Consider the following 20,362-nt stretch of genomic DNA (forward strand, 5'->3'; position numbering starts at 1 on the left):
TATATATATATATATATATATATATATATATATATGTAAACAATCATACACCAATGATCATTTTTTTTCAATCTCAATAAAATAGACACATAGTAGATCTGTATGGTATGTGTGTTTCATTTATATAAATTGAACCCTGCAATACAGAAATTAAAGATTGAAGAGAATGGCAAATAATATACTTCATAGCATGGAGAATTATGCCATTAATTGTCCATATACAATGAAATGGAGAAATGAGCCGTCCCTCTTTGCTATCCAATCTTCATTCTTATGTACGTACAGTCCTCATGCTTGAAACCCTTGTTCAGTCTTTAGAGTGGAAGCTATGGCCTAATAGTGTTAAAGGTGTTCTTACATGTTATCTATTTATTCATTTACTGGTCATTGTATTGCAGATACTGTTCCTATACACATAGAGAAAAACTATGCTTTCAATACAGTTTCCCTCTGACTGAGAATAGAAACGAAAGTGTACTTGTTAGTAGACAGGGAACAGGTTGACAGCTAAGTCTAGATTATGAAGAGTAAGTTATGAAGTTTTTGATTTTTTTTTTAAGTTATGAGTTTTTAAAAATCCAAAATAATACTGCCCGTATTAGAGAGATAATGACTGAAGGGCATAGTGGTGTCTGCCCTTATTCCCATCACTCTGGAGGCAGAGGCAGGAGTCTGCTGCTGGGAAATTTGAGGCCAGCTTGCTCCACATAGTTTATACCAGGACAGTCAGACTTTCATAGTGAGACCCTGTCTCAGAAAACAAACAAACAAAAGGAAAAAGTTATAAACAGAGCCCAGTGCAAGTGATCACGCAGTCAAGTGGCTAAACTCTTTAAGTGGTTTGGAATCTGAAAGAGAAGGCTTTAAATTGAGAATTCTTCAGGTGATTCTAGAATTTACAAAGGTAATTTTAACAATGTATAAGGTTTACCTTATTCCCTGAATTTAGAGACTAACAACTGTTTAAGGTGTGACTTTACTATTTCATACTTCCCAGAACTATCTAGAGAGACAATATAATAGCAAAAGATTTGAGACCAGGTTAGTTTCTGAACTCACTTGTTTTGTTACCTTGCTCAAGTTGGCTCTCATGTTCTTACCTGCAAACTAAGATTAATCTTTTAAGGACCACTGTGAAGATTTTATGTCCTTCTTCATACATCTGAGTGGTAGTTGCTATCATAGTTGTTCAATTACCTATTTTTGCCCGGACTGGAAGCAGTGGTTCTAGCAGTTCACAATCTGTTTCTTCCGTGACTGTCTTTTTCTGGTCTTCCTAGCACTGGCCTCCTAAAGAGTTAACTCTCAAGCAACACTGCTTGACTAATATACCGTTGGGTTCCCAAGACACCTGCACTCATGTGCACCCATACACACAATTTAAAGAAGTAAAACATAAAACCTTTAAAAATCGCCACCCAAGGCATGCAGTGTGGCTCAGCAAGTAAAAATGACTACCAGGTCCACATGATGGAAGGACAGAACCAACCCCACTAATTGTGCTCTGACTTACACATGAGTGCTGTGGCTCTTGAGTGTCTGCATGCATGCACACATTCACATACCTTAACACCAAATAAATAAACAAATAAATAGTATATAATAAGTAAGGTTTTTTAAAAGCTATTCTCTTTCTTTCTACTGTGTGCTACTTTGTAAATAAAGCTTGTTACTCAGATATAGTTAATGCTGTCTATCATCCTTTAAGCAATCTGTGAACTTTGGCACTATTAAACATTTGGCAGTTTAGAAAAATTACTTCCTAGCATGAATGGCCTGGCTTGCATTTTGGTATTTCGTACAGGTTGGGACTTACTTGGGATAGGTCTTTCTTGTGATCAGAATTTCATCTACTGTGGTTCTCTTTCAAAAGTTATGCTTTTTACCATTGATTCTGATTCAATTTTTGTTTTAATTCTTTCTTTTAGGGTTGCAGAGCAGTTGCTGGCGTGATTGACCTAGGCACAGTGGAGATATTCCCCATCTTCAGAGCCATGCAAAAGGGCCTCATTGACCAAGACACAGGCCTTGTGCTCCTGGAATCCCAGATTATCATGTCTGGCCTCATTGATCCTGAGAACAGTGAAAAGCTCTCCTTGGAAGAGGGTCTCACCAGAAATTTCATTAACCTTCCAATATATCAACAGCTCTTGGGACTAAGGGATTCTCTGTCTTTAGTAAGCAGTCTTACAGGGACCCTAGGCTCCCTTTCTGTGGTGGAAGCAATTGAAAAGAAAATAATCAGTGAGAGACTTGGACTGAAAGTCTTAGAAGTTCACCTGGCAACTGGAGGTTTCAGTCTCCCCCCTAGTGAGAATTGTATTAATCTGGAAGAAGCTTTTCATCAAGGCTTCATTGCATCAAGTCTTCACTCAGAATTACAGTCTCACCTGAGATCATCCAAGAATTTAATAGACCCCAACACAGCTGAAAAAGTTGGCTTGCTGGACCTGATGCAGAGATGTATCATCCATCAAGAGTCAGGGTTGAAATTGTTGCCTGTCAAGCAGTTGGCAGGGGGAATGGTGAGCTTGAAGTCAGGTCGAAAAGTTAGCATTTTCCGTGCTGTTCAGGAAGGGCTGATAGACAGGCAAGTCACTGTACGGCTGCTGGAAGCCCAGCTATTTGCTGGTGGCATAGTAGATCCAAGAACAGGACACAGACTTGCAGTGGAAGAGGCTGTGAGACATAATTTGATTGACCAAGATATGGCTTGCGCTATTCTCATAAGGCAGCTTCAGACAGGAGGCATCATTGACACTGTCACAGGGGATAGGATGACTATCGATGAAGCAGTGACCAATAATCTAGTAGCTGCTAAGATTGCTCTTGTAATTCTGGAATCCCTCTGGTCATTTATGGGCTTACTGTTGCCTGAATCTGGAGAGATCCTCCCAATTACAGATGCTCTAGAGCAAGGTATTGTATCTACCGAATTAGCACATAACATTCTCCATAACCGACAGCAAATTGAGGCTCTTTTTCTACCAACACTCACAGAGATTTGGTCCTGGGAAAAAGCAACAGAGAGTGGTATCCTAGATAAAGATCTTGCCAATAACTTAAGGTCAGTTTGTATCCCTGACATGATGCCCCACATACAACTAGCAGACTCTGCAGAACAAAGCAAGGTAGGCTTTGCTGCTGGTAAACCACCTGTGTCAGGCCCAAGAGAGGAAGGATCCAGCCATGGAGAGAAGCTGCTGTTTCAGCTGATGACTCACAGCTACATTAATGCACACACTGGACAGAGGCTGCTTTTGCTGGATCAAGAGCTGGTGGAGATGCTAACATCCAGAGATGACTGTCAAGTAATTCTTCCAGAAGTATTTGAAATTCAGCATCAAAGGCTCAACACTTCTGAGGAATTACAAGAATTGTATACTGGGACCATCTCCCAAATTTCCAGTGCTAAGCATCCTAGGAAGCCCTGTGAATCCCAATTTCTTTCACAGAACAAAGACTATCCCAGTATGGAAAACTGTACTGAAGCAGAAGGTGAAAGGTCTGTTGTAGGTATAGAATGCTCTCCTGCAGAGAGCCCTGAAAGGGAGCTGTTTGTAGAAGAACAAGAAGCCATTACTGAAAATGTTGGCAGTTTGAAGGTCATCAATAAAGTCAAGATAGAGCTACAAAGACCATTGTTAGGAAGTAGAAAGAAAGAGCAAGCAGAAACTTTGAGGGAGGAAAATATCAGCGGAGACCCCCTCCTTGTAGAATGTCCTGAGGAATCTGAAGGTAAAGACCTTTCTACTGAGAAGTCAAAATGCCAAACTCCCACAAAGTGTTCGTTTACATGTCAAAAAGAACAAGTGACAACCATCAAAGCTGACCACATTCCAAGTGAAACTGGAATATTACTCATAAAGTCTCAAAATAAAATGTCACAATTTCAGGTAGATACTTCTGTAAGTTTGAGATCAGAATTTAAGTCAGAACATGATATGAATGTTAATTCTTTGGAGAAAGAGTTAAATGAAGAACTTTTGGTTAAGGATAGCCACAAACAAAGCCAAGAAGGACAGAGTGTTGCAGATGATGGTCAGATGGTGGTATTAGAAAAGACTGACACAGAAGGTAATGGTGATGAGCCCTCCTTGTTGCATAGTTCTCCTTTAGAAGATGCTACCTTAAGCACGCTATCTGCACAGCTACAGGATGGTGGTATCTTTCATGAAGAAACAGGTCAGAAACTCTTACTAAATGAAGCAATAGCCCAAGGCCTTGTGTCTAGCCACACTGCTGTGAAACTTATGGGGAAATTGAACATGTTTCGGGGCTTCTTTGACTCCCAGACCTGTGAATCTTTGACGACTGAAGAAGTCATTGATGAAGGTCTAATGGATGAAAAATTATTACATAATGTCCTTATGTCAGACAAAGCTATAAGTGGTATCTTAGACCCCAGGACCCACTCTCTGTGCTCTGTAAAGGAGGCTGTGGCAGCTGGGCTGCTTGACAAGGAGACAGCCACAAGGATTTTAGAGGGACAGGTGATAACTGGTGGAATTGTTGACCTGAAACGAGGCAAAAAGCTTTCGGTAACTTTGGCCTCAAATCTTGGTTTGGTAGACACTGCCGACCAGACAGAACTTATCAATCTGGAAAAGGCTACTAAAGGCAGAGGTGCTGAAAAGGCAGTTAAAGAGAGATTAATCGGATTACAAATGGAAACAGCAGGACTTATGGACCCTGAAAGTAAAACACCATTAACAGTTTTGCAGTCCATTGATAGAGGTATTCTAGAGAGAGAAGAAGCTGTTTATCTGTTGACTAAGCAAGTACTTGATGGTGGTATCATTCATCATATATCTGGCTTGAGACTTTCTGTTGATAATGCCTTTAAACATGGCTTGATTGGTGAAGATGTGGCCAGGCAGCTCAGAAAAGTTGAGAACTTTATTCACTATCAATTTTTTCATCCTCAAACAAAGGAAGCTCTTTCCTTCTCAGAAGCCATAAAATTAGATCTTTTTTCTCCAGACTTGAAAAGAGAAATCCAAGAGATCCAGGACTTTAGTGGGAACTTGGGGGATTTCATTTATGGCCAGAAATTGACCTTGGCAAAAACTAACAAAGAAGAATCCTTAGCTAATAAAACAGAATTGCCTTCAGGAGTGATGCATGGGGTTATAGATCCTGAGAACTGCACAATTATTCCTTACTCAGAATTGGTAAAGAAATGTAGGATTGACACTGAATCTGGATGGAGATATCTTGAAGTAATTCCATTCTCTGATATTAAAGACAAGACGGGCAACAAAGTGCTAACACTGACTGAAGCAATTCAGCATGGAAAAGTAGACTTTGATTCTGCATTGAAGGTTTTGGAAGCCCAGGCGAACACTGGTGGAATCATAGATATGACCACAGGAAAAAGAGTGACATTGGCATCAGCTTTGGAAAAGAAACTGTTAGATGAAAACATGGCCAGGATTATTGCATCTCACCAGATGTTAACTGGAGGAATTATTGATATATACAGTGGTCAAAGAGTGACTTTAAACGATGCTGTTGAGAAAAGATTGATTAGCCCTGAACTGGCAACTATGATCCAAATAGAACCCTTAGCAGAGCAAGGTGGGACTGGAATATGTGAACTGAAGGGTGACTTTCTAAGAAAGGAGTTGCTATCTGAGTTTAGTAAGACCCCCAGAGAGAGTTGTAGTAAGGAGAAACATGAGGGAGTATTACAGGCTGGGAGTCAGTGTGCTCAAGGAAAGGCTGCCATAAGGGTTTCTAATGGGGACAAGGCAGAAAAGGGCAGGAAGATTTCAGTAGAGATGGAAGGCCAGCGCCAAGATGAGAAAGCTTCTTCAGATAATAAAGTATCTGCCAGCATCACAAGTCCTTTGGGTTTTGAGGGTGAATCTTCATACCAAGTTTCAGTGACACATCCCTGCTCAGAATCTTGTGATTTGAAACGCATTGAGGAAACTAGAAGTTGTATGAGAAAATGTGCAGCGGTAGAGCAGGAGAAAGTAGTAACACAAATAAAAATGATTTCTCACGTAAAGCAATCTACCTCAGGTCTGGATGCTGAGGAAGCTAGAGAATGTCAAGGGAGAATGGTTTCAAAAGAGCAAGGATCTCATTATAAAACAGCAGGCAACCTGTTGAGTGAGCAGTCAGTGAAGGTTGATAGGAGAGTGAGGAGAGAGATGGGTGGAGAGCAAAGTGTCCAAATGAGCAGGGTAGCAGCAGTTCTTTCTGAGGAAGAGTTGAACCAGGAAGTTACAATTGGTGATGAACATGGCTCCTTTGTAAAGAGCCAATCTATGAAAATGATTGGAAATGACAAGGGAAAAGAAGCTGGCAGAGAAAAGGACTTTTCTGTTGTTTGTAAAATCGAAGGCGTCCCTTCCCAGATGACATCCAAAGGTGCTTCCCTAACAAATCAAGATGCTTTACCATTCTTTAGTGAAGGGGAAACAAAAACTGTAAACCTCTGCTCAATTTTAAAACTGGAAGAAAAATTATCTCAAGAAACTGCTAGTATTGTTCAGAAAGAACCATTATCTTCTGAGATCCCAAGACCAGAAAGACTGAACTCCCAGGAATCAGATGAAGAACCCCAAATTTCAGATGTACCCCACATTTCCAAAGGAGACATGGCTGCCCAAATTACCACAAGACAGGAGACTACTGATGACCAAGACCTATATATTACATCTAAGAGTGCAGAGACCAAAGATAAGATTTTCCCATCCAAAAATTACATAGAAAAGTTACATCAAGAAATACCTATGGACCCAACAAGATCCCATAAATTGAAAGAGACCACAATTTCTACTCTAGATCCAGAAGGTGTCAGTTATCTAGATTCTTCAGATATAAAGGGTCTTCATGAGGATAGCAAAGCAGACCACAAGTCTTGTGAACATCAGAAATCTAAAATAACAACAACCCAGGCAAAAAAATCTCTAGAAGTAGTAGATCCCCTCATTAGAGACACAACAGAAGGGTCCTCTGAAGATAGAGTGGGCCAAAGAGGACCCGGGGTCTTGGCATCTCTTCTTCCGGAGAAACTGCCCACGAGGACAGTGCAGAGCAAGAATATAAGGCAGCATGATGCGGTCATTCCCACCGTTTCTGAAATCAGGGAGGAAATGCCACTGTCCGTGCCATGTTCTGTAGTGAAGGTGGATGGGAAGATACCTAAGGAAAAGCACAAAGAGATCCTTGGAGATGAACAAGAACAAGGCCCCTTCATGGCTATACCCAGTGGGAAGGGGAGTGAAGGTGTAAACACAGACCCTTGCAGAGCAACTCAGGCAAGTATCCCAATGTGGTGGTTTCTGTTTTATTAGGGTTTGGGAGGATTTTTGTTTGGTTAGTTTTGATTTGGTTTTGAAACAGGGTTTAGCTATGTGACCCTAGCTGGCCTGGCGCTCACTATGTATCCTGAGGGAGGCCGCCAACTTGTGGCAATCCTCTTGCCCCCATTCTGGGATTAAAGATACACATCATCATTTCTGGCTTTTTAGAGAGAGAGAGAGAGAGAGAGAGAGAGAGAGAGAGAGAGAGAGAGAGAGAGAGAGAGAGAGAGAGAGAGAGAGAGAGAAAATAAGAAATAAATCCTTTTTAAAACGAAAAAAAAATAAGGTCTGCTTTTAGTTTACCAGAGAATACTAGTTCCCAAACTATAAGTAGTGTTAGCATTCAAGAGGCAGAGGCAGGGGGATCTCTGAGTTTGAGGCCAGCCTGATCTATAGAGTAAATTCTAGGACACCCAGGGATACAGAGAGAAACCCTGTTTCAAAATAACAAAAACAAACAAACAAAAAGATATAAATAGCTCTAATGCTATGATGATTTTTTTTTTTTTTGGCTTCCTAGGCAAGTGCTCTATTACTACTGAGCTATATATCCTCAACCCTAGCTTCCGGCTATAAATCTTAACTGGGTACAAAAGTCACACACACACACACACACACACACACACACATATATATATATATATATATATATATATATATATATATACACATAGGTATTTATTTTGTCTTAGCTAATTCTCTTAAGTTATTAGTTCACTTATCACCCATAATATAGTTGTTAGAAAATTAGGTATTACCTGTGACTGTCTTTCTAAAAATTGCAAGCGTTTTTGTTCACTGTTTTTATTTTTGTGACTCCAGCATTGAACTCAGCTTCCTATGAAAATCATATACTGCCAAGATCTATCTCCAGCCCGAGAGTTCTAAAATTAAAAACACTGAAGCTAATTTGAAATATTAGAATGATATTATTTGAAGTTAGAATAGCTTTTAGAATTGTTTTTAAGTGATATTTATTAATAATTTTGAGCTCCTGCTCTCTGAGGAAGTCAATAAAATGATTTCTGTCAATTGTTTAGAAATGGCTCCAACAGGATAATGTATTTCATCCTGTCTTATGTGTAGTAAAAATTGCTTCTACTTTAAAAGCTGACTTTAAGGAAAACAACAGAGCTTCATGAGTTTTACTTTGGCTCAACAGAATGTGTTTACCCGGAGACTTTGTTTAGAACATGATGAGAAATTGGTCTCCTATCTGTCTCTGTTACGGGACATTGAAATGAGAACCAAACAGATTCAGCCTTTGGAGCTTAATGTGGCAGAGCTGCAAGATCTACTGGGTCAGGCCAAGGTAAGTACCCAAAGATTCCTCCATGCCCACTGGCTTCCAGATGGTGGCCTCTAGCTAGCTACCCTGAAGAGTTCAAGGTTTACAAGACCCTGCCTTCATTATCCCCCATTGAAAGAAAATCTTAGACTTCTTGTCTAGTAGGATATGCCGGGCTAGAGCAAGTAAGATTTTAAGAATGTACTTTATATAGACATATGCTACCTGTATGATCTTTGATTTAATGAAGTTAAGTTCAAAAACAGTGTGATTGGTTAAGAAATTTGAAGTAACCTGGGCATGGTGATTCACCCCTTTAATCCCAGCACTCGAAGGCCTCCATACACTTACACGGGCACACACACACATTAATAATAAAATATAAAAATTTTTAATAAGGTCTACTTTTAGCTAACCTGAGAATACTAGTTCCTAAACTTCAGTAGGTGAAGTCACATTGCATAAGTCCCTAAAGCCCCTTTATAGTGACACCAGAAAGCAGATGCAGATGCAGACGGGGTTGTAAGTTGTTTAAGTGTAAGAAGCAAGTAAACCTACAGATTGCCAACCTGTTTCAGTAGCATAGCAGTTGCATATGTTTTTTCCTCCTTCTAGAAGACTAAAGGTTGTCTTCTGAAGAAAGCATCTGCTTAGATTCTATAGGAAGACACACATGAAGGCAAGGGTTCTTTTCTGAAGTCATAGGATTAGATGAAGGTGATTAATCCATGAACTTCATTTTCATTTGACCTTCCATGATTTGACCCACCCACCCACGGAAATGGAAGACCTAATGGTGATATTAGAAATGATTTCCCAAGCGTGGGGCCCAATCCCATCCCCTCAGTGAAGCCTATATTTATCAGACCCATCTCTGCATGTAGGGTTTGTGGGCAACTTTTTAGACAGTTCAGAAATCACCAGCATATGTCAGTGAAATATCTTAATGAATAAAGGCACTTCCTGTCAAGCCTATCGACCAGAGTTCAACAATCTCCAGGATCTGCATAATAGGTGAGAGGAATTCCTGCATGTTGTTCTCTGACCTCCACACTGTGTTTGCACTGTAGCACATGCAAACTCAATAAAATGAATGAATGAATGAATGAATGCAATTTTAACACCATTTAAAAGACTGTAACATTAATAATAACATTGGAAAAGTATAACTGGAATTCTCTAGAACAGAGATCTAAGGACACTCTTTCCATAAGTGAAGTAAATAAATTTTGCTATTATGCATGTATGTGTATCTTTGTGTGTGAGTAGGTGCATGTGATTGTAGGTACCTATGAAGGCTAGAGCTAGAATCAACAGGTAGTTAGTTGTAAGTTGCCCAGCATTGGTGTGAGAAGCAGTAGGTGCTCTTGACTACTGAGCCATCTCTCCAGCCCCATAATGATTGTGCTTTCCTGCTGGGAAAACCAGCAGTGTTTTACTAAATTTGTAGCTGGATATGGGAATATATTTGCCTGTAATCCTTCTACTAAGAGAAAGAGGCAAAGGAATCACCACAAGGTTGAGCCTACCTGGTCTACCTAGTGAGTTCCGGGCCTACACAGTGACTGTCTTACCAAACAAAAGCCAGGCACACTGGGATCCATCTGTTATCCCAGCACTGGGGAGGCAGAAATGAGAGGATTCCTATAGAAGCTCACTAGGCTATCATAAATGGTGGCTTCCAGACCATTAACAGATCTTGATTCAAAGGAGGTAGATGGAACTCCTGAAGACGATACTCCAGGTTGTCTGCAGACTGTACACGCTGCACGAGCATGCGTGTGTGTTTGTTAAACCAAAACACTGATTCGCAATTTCAGAAGTAAAACCATTTATACTTAGTTGGTTAGTTAGTTGGTTTTAGTGGGGTTTTTTTTTCCTTTCTCTTTTGTATATGTGTAGATGCACACTACACCTGAGAGTACTCACAAGTGGGCCACAGAGAATTATTTCATTGTCCCACTCTATCACCCTTCATCTTAACACCCTTCAGAAAGGTCTTTCACTGAATATGAACTAGGATGCTACCCAACAAACCCCAGCAATCTTCTTTTTTCTTTCTTTCTTTTTTTTTTTTATTTTTCGAGACAGGGTTTCTCTGCGTAGCCCTGGCTGTCCTGGAACTCACTCTGTAGACTAGGCTGGCCTCAAACTCAGAAATCCACCTGCCTCTGCCTCCCAAGTGCTGGGATTAAAGGCGTGCACCACCACTGCCGAGCTCCAGCAATCTTCTTGTTCTTCATCTCTCTCTGAATGAAACACTAGGGCTGCATGTGTTCATGGCCCAGCTTTTTATGTGGGACTATAGGATTTGAACTCAGGTCTTCATGCTTCCTCAAGCAAGTGCTCTTACCTACTGAGGCCTATCCCCAGCCCTATTTCAGTTGTTCAAAGAATGCAAAAAAAACCTGAAGAAACTGAAGGAAAAGACCTTTAGGAAGAACAGAGGGCAGAGATACTGAGTCCAGTGAAGACTAATTTATAGATGACCTTGGTAAAAAAAAAAGTGGTTTCCATGGACTGTGAGATTTAAATGAGATGACAGGTGATTACTGAATGTCATTCTTTCTTGAAGTGTTTGTGTTGCAGGCAAGAAAAGAGGTAGGACATAGTATGACTAAAAAATGTTTTCAGTGGATTTTGGAGGGAGGAAAAATTGGTAATAGATAGTTACCGCCTTTTAAGAACATTAGAAAGAATCAAAAGGCAGCCTTGAAAGGGAAACCAAGTTACTCATTGAGATTGAAGATGAAGACAATTGAGGCTGCAGAAGTTTGCCTTGTTTCTCAATGTCAGTATGTGGTATAAATTGGCGGCTAACATGGAAGTGAGGCTATGCCCCCCAAAACACTGTTCCACTCTTCCACGGCCACTGCTGGCTTCTCTATTGAGAAGTAAGAATACTGTAGAGCAGTTGAGTGGGAAGACTATTTTCAGGTATTTTTATATTCTTTGGTTCTTTCCCCTTAGAGTTTCGATGGAGAGTCGTCTTTTTGGTTGTTTTCCCTTGAAGCACATTACTTTTACATGTCAGCTGCTGGGAAAAGGAGAAGGAAAATTGATAGTCTTAGAGAGGAGTCAAGGTGTAGTGGACAGAGTGTTACAGTGAGTCAGAAACCTGAATCCAACCTATTCTGTTTGGTGGCCTCAGACAAAACAATGCATGTTGTTCAATGCTGAGGAATGTTAGTTGATTGGTCATTAAACTAAGGAACCTACATAAAAAAACAATCTTTTTAAGTCCTATGTAGATGAGCTAACACGTGTACACAGTTGATTCCCAGAAGGTAAAATTGCTACTCTATACTGGGGGTTGAATTTAGGCCTCAGGGAAGAAAGGCACATGCTCTTGTACTGATCTCCAGGCACCACACTGCCCCTGACTTTGGGGGTAACTTTACTCTGTTTCCTCAGGAACTAGACAGGGAATTGAAAGATCTGTCCACCGTGGTGAGTCAGGAATTGGAGTGTGTGGATCGGATTGTTATCAGTCAGCCACAAGAAGTTCCAGCTCAGCTGTTGAAGGCATTAGAGAAAGATGCCAAAAATCTTCAGAAGTCTCTAGACTCTGTTAGTGACTCTTGGACTTCCAGATTCCTCCACCTCCAGAATGCTGTGGAAGTAAAAAAGGTAGTGTCTTGGTTTGGTGGTGTGGGGGTTTTGTGAGTTTTTTTTTAAAGGGTTATTTTTAATTATGCATATGTATATTGAGGGCTATGTGTATGTGAGTGTGGGAGCCAGCAAGGAAGGAAGGGAGCCCTTACCCTGGTACTTGAGTTACATACAGTATGTTTGTGAGCTGCTTGGTGTGGGTGCTAGGAACCAAATTCAGGCACTTAGTAAGAGCAGCAAATGCTCTTAATCACCCAGGCATCTTTCCAGCCCTAGTGCCTTGCTTGTTCTTATTCCTAAGGGAGGGCTCACACAAAGCCTGGGTAGATCTGGAGAGGTATGGTCTGACTTGCTGTTTATTTCCTAGGCCACAGTGTTAAGTCGGCACAAGGAACTACAAGGCAAACTTCAAGATCTGAGAGCCTGGGTCGGCAGAACCAGTCTTACTCTGAACAGCAAGGGCTATGACACTGAAACTGATGCTGACAGCCTGAGTCACACTCTCCAACCATGCAAGGTAAGCTCCCCACCCATCCCCGCCACGCCCCTTTGACGTACCTTTATTTTCCTTATTGCCAAATCTGTCTTTATACTTAACCTTTCTTAGAAAGGCCAAATCTCCCTTTCAGAACTTAGATGAGTTATGCTTAATTTTTAGGATTATTATACTCCTAGGGGTCCAGAACCTTTGACTATTTCTCCTTGAAATTATTCTCTGAGAGAGAGCCCAAAGTATGGCTTTAAATTACCAATTTGATATCTATTTTATACTGAGCAGCTAGGGTCTGTCTCTTGTTTCTCTCTTGTCTAGTGTCTAATCTTGCACAATTTGTGGAGCGCTTTTCATTGTTGACCTAGGTAAGGTTTTTCTGTAGGCTAGAAGTAAATAAATCACGCCTTTTTTTTTTTTTTTTTTTTTTTTTTTTTTTTGGTTTTTCGAGACAGGGTTTCTCTGTGTAGCCCTGGCTGTCCTGGAACTCACTTTGTAGACCAGGCTGGCCTCGAACTCGGAAATCCGCCTGCCTCTGCCTCCCGAGTGCTGGGATTAAAGGCGTGCGCCACCACGCCCGGCTAAATCACGCCTTTTATCCCAGCACTTGGGAGGCAGAGGCCAGTGGATCTCTGTGAGTCTGGGGCCAGCTTGATCTACAAAGTGAATTCCAGGACAGCCAGGGAAATCTTGTCTTAAGAAACAAAAACAACAACAACAAAAAGATAAAAAAAATCTCTCTTATAAAGTTTTTTTAAAGTTTCATGCTTATTAATGGGGACCTGAGTGTAAATATGTATGCCACATACATGCATGTTCCCCCGAGACCAGACTAGGGAATCAGATCCCCAGGAGCTAGTTAGAGATGGTCTTGAGCTGCTTCTTATCCTCGGGAAGGATAGTAAGTGCTCTCAACCACTGAGCCATCTCTCCAGCACCTAAAGATAAAAAGCTGTTTCTTAGTGAATCAAATAAGTTTCCTGTTGTCTCAGTATTTCCCTACCAATTACTTAATGGACAATAAACAGATGCTTGAGCCTACCTGCAGGTTGTTTTGCCTGCACATGTCTGTCAGTGCGTGCTTGTTGTGCTCACTAAGGCCAGAAGACGACACCGATCTCCTAGAACTGGGTGCTGGGATTGAGCCTGGGTTTTCTGGAAAAGCATCCTGTGCTCTTAACTGCTGAGCCAGCTCTCGAGCCTTGGATCAGAAATTAATGTTGTATTTTTCCAAAACTTTTTTTTTTAATTATGCCAGGGTTGGTGGCATAGATCTCTAATTTCAGCTACTTGGGAGGTTGAGCTGAAAGAATCACAAATTCCAGGCCTTTCTGGGCTATAAAATGAGTTCAAGGCCAATCTGAACAGCATAGTAAGACTGTCTTAAACAAGACAGGGATGCAGCTCAGTGGAAAAGCAAGTGTCTGCCCAGTGCACACACGGACTCAGGTTCCAGTTCCACCAAAATAAATAAATATGAAAAAAATTAAGTCATAAAATTTGAGTTAGCGGTAGTATAGTGCTGTTAGTAAAAATGAATGGAAAGCTTGCTGCAGTGTAAAGGCCCAGTGGAAGCATATTTGCAATTAGTGTCTTGTTTTGGGATTTTGCAAAGAATTAAAAAAAAATGAAACTGGCAGTGTTCATTTTTTATAACCAATTATAAAATATAGGATATTAACCTTTAATTCTCAAAAACAATAGCTTTTCCATGACTAGAGAAATGAAAGGTGTTTGTTTTTCTCTCCCCATTTGCCTTAGGATATGAAACAATCTATGGCTGAAAGGAAATCTCAGCTGGATGCCCTTGCTTTGGATATTCAGCTCTTTATATCTGATCACCCACAGGATCTGTCTCTTCAGCAGAATCAGGAGATGCTGCAGTTTCTGAGTGAATTACAGAGGTCCTTTCAGGGCCTTGTGGAACACACTGCAGCTCAGAAAGATGTGGTGCAGGGCCATCTTCAGCAAGTCCAGCAAGAAGTTCAGGTCAAGGTCAGACTGACCCAGCAACTGAGCTCAGTTTGTCTTTTGGGGGTGTCTTCTAGGGTTTTCCTGGCCTGACTCCAACTATCATGATTCCAGGAACCTGGCTTTACCAACTTCAAAATTTCATGTCACACAGGCCAATGTGGTCTGGTCTGAGAGAGCTGTTCTAGCTTTTTCTTGTTTTATGTGTATGAGAGAATATATGTTTGTGTGTGATTGCATGTGCAAGTGTTTTCATTTTAGTGAGACATTCTTACTATGTCCCATTGTCTCAACTTTTCCTGTAAAATTGTAGCTGGCCCGTCCGTCCTATTGCTTTCCCAGCATCATTTGAGCCTGAGAGGAGCACCTTGATACTCTCAACACTGATAAGAGTGGCTCTGAAAAATCTGTTTTATTAAATGGCTTTTAAAGTAACTCATAATAAGACTCCCTGACAGTCTACAAACAGCTGACAAAAAAATTGAATGAAAATAATTTAGTTATTTTTTGTTGTTTTGTTTTTCAGACAGTGTTTCACTGTGCAGTGCAGGCTGACTCTGTGTAGAACAGGCTGGCCTTGAGCTCACAGCGATCCACCTGCCTCTGCCCACATGCTCTAATTAAAGGCATGAGCAACCATGTCTTACTCTTGTCTTGGGAATACTTAAGTTATTCTTTTCTTGCACTTTTCTACATGCTGAAGTGCTCAGTTTTTCACAGTGGAAGACAATGTACAAAAGCAGGGTTGATGTTTCTTTTCTCTTCTTATATATATTTGACTCTCATACCAATTCTTACCATAAGTCTCATGTCACAAACTTAGATTCAACATAATTTAGTGTCTAGTAACATGATAGCAATAGGCTGTCTTGAGTAATGCTTTTGTCATCTCTACCACTGAATACAGTGGTGTACAGCAAAAGATAGCATTGTCACGATCCACAGGAAATCTGTCTCAAGGGCTCCTGTATTATACAAAGTATAGTTGAGCTTTTGAGTCAAATTTAAAGAAAACTAAGCTAGTCCATGCCTTCCATCCCCTGCTACTGTCTAGTTATTTCAACTGTGTTGAAATTGAAATGAATCCTGATGAAATATTTCAGGTTTCTTTCCATTCCTGAACTTGTGCAATGCTCTTACCTAGCCCTGTATATAGTGTAGTATATCATGTAGAAAATTAATAAAGCAGATTGGTCTGAGCCACCTTGACTTACTTGCAGCAGGTAATAGAATTGCATGTGAACATTCTGAACATGGGATTAATTCACAGTGTGCATTAACCTTGTCAGGAATGCTCTGCCTCTCTCTGTATTTGCTCTGAGTGTGTGTGTGCGTTAACTTGTTTGCTTTGCTTTTTTCAGATTCAGTCTGCACTCATCCTAACCCATGAAGATCCTGTTTCACAGCTGAAGAGCTCTTAGGAGCTCTCTTCCAGTGCCCTTCTGTTTTTCATAAAAAGGGGGAGTGAGGGCCAGCATGGGTACCTGTTTGTAAGTGCAGGTGACTGAGATCAGAATGCCATCGGAAGGCAACCTGGTAGAAACTGTCTTTAGAAGGATGGTCAGGAGAACACATCATGCTCAATTGTTGCTCAGTCAGGTGCTTTAGTGTTATGGAACTGACGTGACGGATGGGGAAAGGATCAGGCATGGAAACATATCCCCCCGCCCCCTCTGGCCCTGACTTTTCTAGTGGTATTAGTGTAGACACCCAAAAGATTGAGACAGTTGCTATTCTTGGACTGTTTTCTCCTCAAAATAGCCAACTCCCACTCCTCAAGCCTGCCATGTAATCATTCTATTTAATGGTTCTTCTGTAGTTATGAGGCATTTGATTTATTAAGTCAGTTCAATTATTAAGAAGTTCATTTGGCTAATCAATTAACCAGACTCTTGGAGTTTTTTGTTCCAATTCTTCTACTTTTCCACATTTCTTACTTAATGTGTACAGCAAATCCTCTTGTTTCAAAGGAAGAACTTCTCAGAGAGACAAATTTATCATCATCACCACTGTCATGTAGTTTCATTGTTGTCCATTCCAAAGATGGTAACAGCAGTCTTCACAGAAGCTTCCAGACTTAACCCTGACCTAGGAGCACCTCTCTGTGACTCTCTGACTGTCATTCCAGCTGCGCACCCACATAGCAGGCTGCCCAGATGAGGGGGGCTTCCGGAATGTGATTTCTGTGCCTTTTTCTATTCCAATTTTTCACCAACGTTTTCATCTTTGATGTATAATTGTCATAGTTTACATTTCAGGAAATTAACTTGTATTTGTAAGATGAGAGTTAATTATTTCTTGACTCCTCTGCATTTTAATTAGACTCTGCAGAAACAACAAGACACCTGCCATAAGAAGCTGGAGGATCTTTGCAACTGGGTGGGACAGGCAGAAAGAGCACTGGAGAGGCACCAGGGCGGAGCCTCTCGGCAAGAGCTCTCTGCTCTGCAGCAGAACCAAAGTGACTTGAAGGTCAGTGTGAATTAAGCTGTCTCGTCATCCCTTCAGCAAGTGTTTGCCAAGGCTCTTTTACAGTGCTTAGTGGCAATACCAGTGGTAAACAGACATTATTGCTTTCATAAAGTGCACAGTTTGACAGAAGAGAAAGACCAGTAGACAGATTATAACCATTACATACAGAAAGGTAAAGTTGACTTTAAAGAGTGTCAGATAAACTGAGAAGTGGTGTGTAAAGCCGGGGTTAGTACATGAAGGTGTAGCAGGTAGAAAGTGTACCAGGCAGGAACTCTGTTTCAGTCTTAAGGTAGGAGGGGAACTGAGCATAACGTAGTCGAGAACTGAAAGGAGGCCCCTTCTGCTGGGCTTCAAAGAACAAGAGGAAGATTAGAGAAAGTGGAGATCAGAGATATGAATGTTGCTCTTATCATCCTGGATTTGTAGGCCACATTAGGGAGCAAAGATGATAACCAGGAGAATAGTCTCCCCGTCCACTAAACCCTAAACAAAGGAGTGAGTACTTTCCAAGCCTCCCATTCAGTTCCCGAAAGCAGAAGTGAGTGAACACTATATATGTTGTTCTTGAACATATGGATAATGCAGTTTAATTTATAAATTAGGCACAATGAAAGATAGATCCAGAACTAAAATTAGAACAGTTATTACAATATACTGTAATAAAATCATCACTTTGGTGCCATTGTTATGAAATGATGATTCTTGGCATATAAATGTCATAATAGCATGACAGATGACCCTGTGTGCTCTGTGTGTGACTAATTGGCAAGTACCATGTACATACAGCTTGGATGCACTAGACAGAGAAGCTCTTCACATCTCAGACTGAGTAGAGCAAGATGAATTGATTTTTTTTTTTTTTTTTAGGTTTTGTGAGACAGGGTTTCTCTGTGTAGCCCTGGCTGTCCTGGAACTCACTCTGTAGACCAGGTTGGCCTCGAATTCAGAAATCCGCCTGCCTCTGCCTCCCGAGTGCTGGGATTAAAGAATTGATTTTTTTTTTAACTGTATATGGGTTTATTATATATGTTGCCTGTATAGGTGTACATATATGACCACATGTGTGCAGTGCCTGTGGAGGTGTCAGGTTCTCCACAGACGTCAGGTGCAGGTCCTCTGGAACTGCAGTTATGCATGGTTGTGAACTGCCATGTGCATACTAGGAACTGAGTCCAGGTCTTCGCCAAGGAGAAATTCTCTTAACTGCTGAGTCTCCCTTCACCCCATCCCACCCCTCTCTTTTTAGACAGGAGCCTTGGCTGGCCTAGAATTTACTATGTAGACCTAACTAGCCTTGAACTCATGAACTTGAGCATCTCTGCCTCCTGAGTGTTAGGACTAAAGGGTTACCATCATGCCTACTAGGAATGAGTTTCAATCACTTCATTCAGAATGGTGCACTTAGAAAATGTGAAAAACTACATTTTTATTTAATAGTTTCGATCATAGTTGGTCATGAAGAAGTATGGAGACTGTCTGGTCTACTATCCAAGACTGGCAGGCTCCATTCTGCTAGAATCATACTGTCCTTTTATTTCTTCCACTTGTACTCAGAGACAGAGTTCTAGCCCTGCCTGGTCTACAAGAGCTAGTTTCAGGGCAGCCAGGCTACACAGAAAAACCCTGTCTTGAAAAACAAACAAACAACAACAAAAAGAAACAAAGAAAAGAAAAGAGTTCTCTTTGAAGACAAGTTATTGCCAAGTAAAAATTTTGCTACTTAATATTGAAGGCTTGTTTTTTTGTTTCTTTGGTAAATTATCATCAAAATGTCAGTGGTTATATACATATATGTCATCCTTACAGAAGACTGAAAGGACTAAAGGTAAAGACAGTCACCTTTGTTTCTCTCTGTTAAGGATTTGCAGGGTGACATTGAGAATCATTCCACCTCATTTGCCACTGCTGTCAAAGACATTGAAGGGTTCCTGGAAGAGAACCAGACCAAGCTGAGCCCCCAGGAGCTGACAGCTCTTCGAGAAAAACTTCATCAGGCAAAGGAGCAATATGAGGTTCTCCAGCAACGGACACGGGCGGCTCAGAAGGAGCTGGAGGAAGCAGTGACATCAGCCTTACAACAGGAGACAGAGAAGGTAGCTGGCCTGCTACTTGTTTTCCAAAGACACATTGGAGCAGTGTTTAGAGTTACAGAAGAGGTCTTTAGGAGTCAGTCTTTTCATTCTCAAAAAATATCCAGGAGTTCAGGTCAGGAGTGGTTTGTAAAAAGTGTATGTTACCAAAAACCAAATTAAAACTTGCTAGCTCTACTTATAGTTTCTACTTTGGCTTTGATAAGTTATAAGAAGGAAATGATGATATGATTTTTTTGCTCCAATATTGATTGGTGACCTATGAGTATTAGAAAAATATCTATGGGGCTGGAGAGATGGCTCAGCAATTAAGAGCACTAGCTGTTCTGCCAATAGTCCTGAGTTCGATTCCCAGCAACCACATGGTAGCTCACAACCATCTGTAATAGAATCTGATTTCCTCTTTCAGTGTACATAAAAACATACTCATATAAATAAGTCTTAAAAATACATATCTCTAATTTGGGCATCATTTGGGGTCCTAGGCTTTGTTTCCCAGGCAGCTGTACAGTTGCAGTGTGGAGTGTGGGTCTTGGAGAAACTGAAACAAAACAAAAATGTGATATCTTAAGGGATTTTATTCAGTACTGCTGGTAGAATCGAGTTCCTTCTTCAACCCAGGACTCCTATACTAATGAGAGATTAGGCATCATGGAAAGGGAAAGTAAAACACCTGAAGATGAATATTAAATTAAGTGAATAAACAACACAACTTGTTTAAGTAAATATTTGAAAAACTAGTGAGAGACAAATTCCATTTGGCTGAGATAAAGATGACAGAAGTCAGTTGTCCCTTCAGGGAAGAGCTGCCAGATAAGAGCTGTGTCTATTGTGAATCTCACTCTTCCAGTGTATCACCTCTACATAGTTAGGAAACCTTGCAGGGTTGTCGGGGCCTTTCTAAATCCTGTCATTTTCTCATTTTGTTTGCTTTGTTGAGGTGTTTTTGTTTATTTTTCTTTAAGCAGTAAGCTATTGAAGAATCTGGAATTTATTTTAAATAACCATTTTCACAGATTCTAGTAGATCGTAATTCTTTTCGGTATGAAAATATTTCACACCCAGACTAGAGCGTTGGTTTTTCTTTAGCACAAAGCTCTTCTCTCACTTTGACTTT

General features: G+C 40.7%; 1 protein-coding gene across 17 annotated transcripts in view; it reads left to right on the top strand.

Annotated features, from left to right (window-relative positions):
- Macf1 (microtubule actin crosslinking factor 1) overlaps positions 1-20,362 on the top strand; it is a 341,227-nt gene that overhangs the window by 212,957 nt on the left and 107,908 nt on the right. For 14 of the 17 annotated variants that reach the window (XM_085838977.1, XM_085838973.1, XM_085838974.1 and 11 more), the window contains 7 exons: positions 1,929-7,274; positions 8,482-8,631; positions 12,022-12,237; positions 12,587-12,736; positions 14,471-14,704; positions 17,003-17,152; positions 19,015-19,248. In XM_085838977.1, coding sequence (XP_085695103.1) covers positions 1,929-7,274; positions 8,482-8,631; positions 12,022-12,237; positions 12,587-12,736; positions 14,471-14,704; positions 17,003-17,152; positions 19,015-19,248 — 6,480 coding nt within the window. The remainder of the gene's footprint in view (positions 1-1,928; positions 7,275-8,481; positions 8,632-12,021; positions 12,238-12,586; positions 12,737-14,470; positions 14,705-17,002; positions 17,153-19,014; positions 19,249-20,362) is intronic. The other 3 variants (XM_085838982.1, XM_085838988.1, XM_085838983.1) reach the window with 1 other exon arrangement.

Source organism: Mus caroli, unplaced genomic scaffold (assembly GCF_978045245.1).
Source record: "Mus caroli unplaced genomic scaffold, Mus_caroli_1 scaffold_6, whole genome shotgun sequence".
NCBI classification, from domain to species: domain Eukaryota; kingdom Metazoa; phylum Chordata; class Mammalia; order Rodentia; family Muridae; genus Mus; species Mus caroli.